Source organism: Calypte anna, chromosome 21, assembly GCF_003957555.1.
Source record: "Calypte anna isolate BGI_N300 chromosome 21, bCalAnn1_v1.p, whole genome shotgun sequence".
In the NCBI taxonomy this organism is placed as follows: domain Eukaryota; kingdom Metazoa; phylum Chordata; class Aves; order Apodiformes; family Trochilidae; genus Calypte; species Calypte anna.
This window is the reverse complement of record NC_044266.1, coordinates 5,282,617-5,288,616: the sequence shown is the minus strand read 5'-3', so window position 1 is coordinate 5,288,616 and position 6,000 is coordinate 5,282,617. Positions and strand designations below refer to the sequence as shown.

Here is a 6,000-nt window from a genome sequence, read left to right as displayed (position 1 = left end):
TTCAATAAGGGTTGGTGTACAAAGAGGCACTGGGGCTTTTTTAAATCTCAGTTTGGTGAAGTGGCAGTCAGCACTGGGGAAACTGAGGCACGGGGCTGGGAAGGAAATGGGCTTGCAGCTGCCCAGCAGCAGTAGCGTTGGGGATGAGGTTCCAGTCCATGTGCGTCAGAAGTCTGATTAAATCAAGAAATTTGCATGTCTGAGGACTTCAACCAGTTGTTGAGGTGGACTGGTTGCCCAGATGGTTATGGTGGCCCTGGGCATGGTGGCAAAGGTGGCACCATTCCTAATAAACATGGTTTGTATGGCTAGAAAAGGGCCATCAGGAGGCTTTGGCCAAGGAAAATACGAAATACCAGTGAAAGCTGCTACCTGGCTTCAAAAATAAAAAGCACTGGTGGCACTGGGTGCGTGCTGGGTTTCATCCTGACTGCCTGGGTTCTGGTGGTGGTCGTGTGGTGTGTTCATTTTGGGCCTAGAAATCAGGTGTTTTGTCCACACAGCAGTGGAAAACGGGAGCCTCCAGGCTGAGAGGGGTTTGAGCTCCACGTGTTGGAGTTGCCATCTGAGCAGGGCCGGGGTGCAGTGTGTGTCTGGGTGCACTCCTGCACCAAGGTAACGTTTGCAACCAGCATTTTCTTCACCCCATTTTAATTAAAGAGCACTCAAAAATCCAGTGCAGGGAGAAGGATGACTCCCACCCGATGCCCCTGATGGTGGGAGTTTCTTTCACCACCTTGTAGGGGCACTGTGGCCTCTGTGATTTTTGAAGTATTTTGGGCAGGTGAGCCCCAAGCCCAGGTACTGAGGTGCTGGCTGCCAGCAAAAAAACCCCAAAAAACATTGCTTTCCATTGCAATGCAGACCCCCTTTTTGCATAGCACTTTTTTTTTCTTTTTTACAATGTAACCTTTATTTTTTGCTTTGTGTCCCTCTTATTTTTCATGTGATCCCTCATTTTCTTATTTGCCCATCAAAAAATGAAATTGTTTTTTGCAGTGCAGCCCTCTATATTTTGATTAGACTTTTTTTTTTTACAGTACACCCTATTTGTCACAGAACACCCCATTTAAAACAAACCCTTTATTTTCTGCAATTTACCCCTATTCTTTTAAGAGACACCCTCATTTTGCAATGCACCCCACTTTATTTTTTGCACAGAACTCTTTAATTTTGCAAAGCACCCTTTTTTTTTTCTATGCACCCCCCTTATTTCTGCACACCCCATTTTTGCATTGCACCCCTATTTTTCTATTGCACCCCTTTATTTTTTTCAAAGCCCTTCATTTTTTGCAGCACACCCCCTTTATTTTTTGCATGGCACCTCAATTATTTTTTGCTGTATTCCCCCCTTTTATTTTTGCATTGCACCCCCCATTTTCCCAGACCATCCTGTTATTTTTCTGGAGTTCAACCCCCATTTTACATCTCACCCTCATTAACGTTTTCCTTGCATCCCCTTTTTTCATCCCACCCATTATTTTCACAAAAACCCCCATTATATTTTGCACTGCTCCTCCCAGCAGTGCATTAAACCCCATTATTTTTCCATTACACCTCATTATTTTTGCAAGGTTTTGCATTACACCCCAATTAATTTTGCATTGCACCCCCCATTTTTGCATTAAACCCGTTATTTTTTCCATTACACCCCTTTTTTCATTGCACTATTTATGCAAAGCCCCCTATTTTTCTTTTTTACATCGCACCCCGGTTTTTAATTACACCCCACTTATGCGTTGCGCACCCTCAGTTTTTACCTTGCCCCCCCCCCGCTTTTCCACCGCACCCGTTATTTTCGCGGAGCTCACCGTTGTTTCCCGCATTGCCCCCCCCTCCCCGTTTTCGCCTTACACCCCGTTATGTCCTGCACTGCACCCCACGGTTCCGCGGTGCCCCCCCCCCCACCCCGCACCCTCCCGCGCCCCCCCGCACCCCCTTACCCTCGCGCTCCCCGCGCACGCGCAGCCCCGCCGCCCCCCGCGCGAGCTCGGGGCGTTACGCGCCCGCGCCCCGCCTCGGCCGGCGCGCGCCCCGGGGCGCATTGCGCCTGCGCGGGGGCCCCCGTGTGGCGCTGCCAGAGGCGCGGGAAGGGGAAGGGGGGGGGGGGGCAGAGAGAGCGAGCGGAGCCGCCAGAGGAGCGGGAGCGCGGAGGGGGGGGGGGGGGAAAGGAGGAGGAGGAGGCGGCGGGTGTGTGTGTGTGTGTGTGTGTGTGTGGGGAGGAGGGGGGGGGCGCCGCGCTGCCGCTGCCGGAGGAGGAGGAAGCGGGAGCGAGCGAGCGAGGGCCGCGGCGAGGGGACAGCGGGAGGAAGAAAAGCCGCGGCGGTGAGGGAGCCCGCCGCCCGCCAGCCGGCCCGCCAACCAGGGGGCCCCCCCGCAGGGGATGGTGTCGTCCGCCGCCGCGGGGGGAGGCAGCCGGCGGCGCTGAGGGCGGCAGGGCCCCGCGGCGGAAGAGGCGGAGGGCGGCGAGGAGGAGGAGGAGGCGGAGGAGGCGGCGGGCGGTGAGCGGTGGCCGGCAGAGCTGCGCGGGGGGAGGCGGCAGCGGCCGGGAGCCCGGGCAGGGGCGGCGGGTTCGCCCCGCGCCTCGCAGCATGGTCCGGGAAACCAGGCACCTCTGGGTGGGCAACTTGCCGGAGAACGTGCGTGAGGAGAAGATCATCGAACACTTCAAACGGTGAGTGGGTAGAGAGGGACGGGAGAACAGGAGGGGGGGGTGTCCCTTCCCGCCGGTCCTTCCCGCGCCTTCGGGTCGCTCTCCCCACCCTGCCCCCGGGGAGGCCCTTTCCGCGCTTCCCTCTTCCCTGGCTTTGAGGAAAATAAGGAAAAAAAGCAATGAAAAAAATGAAATAAGAAAAGGGGGTGGGATGTGGAGAAATGATGGCTCTCGCGGCCTGTGGAGTGGAGGAAAACAAAATCGTTGTAAATAACCCCCGCGCCATGGCGAGGATCGCCCGCCGAGGGCTGGCAGCGTGGACCGACCTGCGGGGGACCTGCGGGGACCTGCTGGAGCGGGCAGAGCCGTAACAACAATAACGACTGAAAACAAACCCGAAAAGACGGAGGAGCGGCGCGTCGAGCTCTGCACGGAGTGGAGGATTTCATGCCGAAGGGGCTGTGCTGTGCCTCGGAGGCAGCCTTGAGCCTTGGCCATTTTGCTTCTCCATAGCTTTTTTTTTTTTTTTAAGCGACGTTTGGAGTTTTTTCTTTTGATTTGTTCTGCTTTTTTTTACTGTGTTCTTCTTCGTCTGGAGATACCCTGGCCCTGAGGATGCCGAGTCTACCTCGAGCTGCGATCGTGCAGGGGGGCAACCAGAGCTGCTGCTGCAAAAAACAGGACTTATAAAGGGGGAAAAAAAAAATAATAATCAAATCACACAAACCCATGAAGGAAAAACACCGGATCCGTCCACTCTGGAAGCGCTTTGGACTCCTTATATTGTTTGGTGGTTTTTTTTCCTCCCTTCTTTTCGTTGCATAGATTACTCCTGCTCATAAGGAAGTAGTAGCTGTTTGCATGGCTTGTGTTGTTTTTTTTTTCCTCATCCACTTCATCTTTTCATGCGGGGAGGAGAAGATTCTCACCCCCCCTTTCAGCAACACCCTTTTTCCTCGGAAAATGCACAAAGTTGATGCTTGAGACACCACGCTGGAAGCTTTTTTAATTATTTAGGGGGGGAAAAAGAAACTGAGGAACCAAGGTTGTTTTAGCACCACCCCCCAAAAAAAAACCCCAACAACAACAAAACCACAACAAAAACAACGAACAAACACAAGAAGAAAAAAAAAAAAAGGATTTTGAGGCTTCCTTTAATCTTCCTGCGTTGGAAAAATGACGGAGCGTCCTTAATAATGAGTCACCATGGGAAAAATAGATGCGGTGACACCGAGGTGGGGGAAGGAAGGTCCCTGCCGACTCCTGCTCGCCCTGCTAGGGGACTTGGGGGTTCGAAGCCCCCCGGCCAGCGCGGCTGGTGCCAGCCGGGCTCTAAAATGGCGGCGGGGTCCCCTTGGGGTGGGGGTCACCCCGGGGGTGCGGGGAAGACACACACACCCCAACCCCTCCTCGCCGGGGGTCTCCTCTCTTTGCCATCCTGAGCTGCTGCACTGAGACCCCATCTCGGCCACATGTCAGCACCCAGAAATTGCCCGATTTTAATTAATCTTCACCTTTTATTTTCTTTCTTTTTTTCCTCTCTCCCCCACCCCCCCGAGCCCTAGATCACCGTTCTGTCCACCCCAGGGTGCAGGATGGGTGGGTGAAGGTTCTGCCTTCGAGAGGGTTTCTCTTGTCCATCAGTTCAGGTCATGGGAGTCAGTGTTGTCCGAAGGCAGGGGTTTTGAGAAGAAAAAACCCACTCTGGGGCTGGTTGTTTAATTCCAGGTGTAGCTCGCTGAAGGAATAGGTACTTGAAAGTGGAAATCTGACATGCCTGGGTCTCGTTTTGCCCAGTTCTTTTTGCTTGTGGCAAAGCAGGAAAAAGTTGCTATGGCACTGTTGCTTAGAGATAGATGGGAAAAAATGGCAGGCGCTGAATTCTTAAATATCTTTTTTTTTTTTTTTCCCCCTTCGGTTGTTTTTACCTTTGTGAGTTTCAGATGGAGGTGTGGGAAGGAGATTTGTAGTCAGGCAAACCCTTCTTGTTTCTGGAATTTCGTTTTCAAAACTGAGCTTTTAACCCGGGATTCGTGTGTGTTTGGGTGAGGCTTGATCTCAAAACAAGTCAAGACAGTTTAAAATCCCCTCCCAAAGACTTGGTGCAGGTAGTGAGGCATGGGGGGCAGATGGCACGCTGCCTCCCGAGCTCTTTTGGGAATGGGAACACGGAAATCTTGGCGGTTGTAGGACGGAGCTGGATTTCAGGCTCGATGTATAGGTGCTGTAGGTGGACAATGGAGCAAGGCTTCCTTTGTATGCTGGTCCTCGCCTGGGGGAAGGGACAGGGTGCAGAAGGATTGCCTGGCGTGCTGGGGGTATCCACAGGGGAGGGGGCTGCCGGTGGGATGGGGAAAGCTCCCTCTTTGGAAAAGACAATTTAGTTCGGAGAGAAAGTCCTTTGAGATGGAGCCGGGCTTGTTGAAACCCAGTTCCCACCCATCCCCCAGCCTGAGAATAGGGTGAAGAGTGTGCTGAGAGGCTGCGCGGCAGCGGGAGGAGGAATTTGGGGAAAGACCGCATTAAAAAAATCCCGGCTCTGAGGGGAGGGCAGTAGTGTCACCCCTAAAACCTTTGTGCAATCCACGGGAGTGTTTGTTATTCCATCGTGCTTAGGAAAGACTGGAGTCTCCATATTAAAAGCCTATGTGAGCAGTCTTGTTGTTGCACAGCCTCTGCTAGGGGCAAGTTTCAGAAAAACAACCATTTTGTTTCTAAAGCAAAAATTCAAGGGAGACTCTGAAAACCCACCAGGCATTTCTGTCAAGGAGTTGCTGCTTCCCCTTCAATTAACCATTTACTGTGGGAACCTTGCTTGGGTTTGCAGCCTCCCAAGTAGTTACTTTGAGGAAGGAATTCAGATAAAAGAAGCGCTCTGCAGAAAGTGTTGATTGTTTTGCTTTGGTTTTTTTTTCTTTTTGCAAAATGCTTCTGATTGGTTTTGTTTTGTGTGAGCTGAAGTAATGCACTCTTTGCTTACAAATCCTCTCAGATGAGAGGATACTGAAGCTGATCTCCAGAATATAATACATGAGCATTGTTATTTTTGCCACTAAAAGCCCTTTTTTTTTTTTTTTTTTGCTAATCTGTTGTCTTGATGTTAAAAGGGATCGCAAATTAATTTTTCAGTGTGTTTTAATAAGTTGAGATTGTTACGAGCTTTCTGTTTTGTACTCAGCCACTCCTCTTCTTAGCAACTTAATTTCTGATGTGCTGTATTTTCTTAGAAATGAGTTCCTAAGGCATCCCTGAGTGAGAAAGCAATCAGTGCCAGGAGTGGGGGTCTGCTTTTAGGATGGAATAAGCAGCGATTCTGTGGGAGGATATGGGAGAGCTGGGCACTCAGG

At 51.8% G+C, this 6,000-nt stretch overlaps 1 protein-coding gene across 4 annotated transcripts in view; it reads left to right on the top strand.

The window, feature by feature from the left end:
• Positions 1-2,516: 2,516 nt before the first annotated feature.
• The window catches only part of SPEN (spen family transcriptional repressor), a 67,175-nt gene continuing 63,691 nt past the window's right edge, over positions 2,517-6,000 (top strand). For all 4 annotated transcript variants that reach the window (XM_030463834.1, XM_030463832.1, XM_030463831.1 and 1 more), the window contains exon 1: positions 2,517-2,674. In XM_030463834.1, coding sequence (XP_030319694.1) covers positions 2,592-2,674 — 83 coding nt within the window. In that variant the 5' untranslated portion in view covers positions 2,517-2,591. The remainder of the gene's footprint in view (positions 2,675-6,000) is intronic.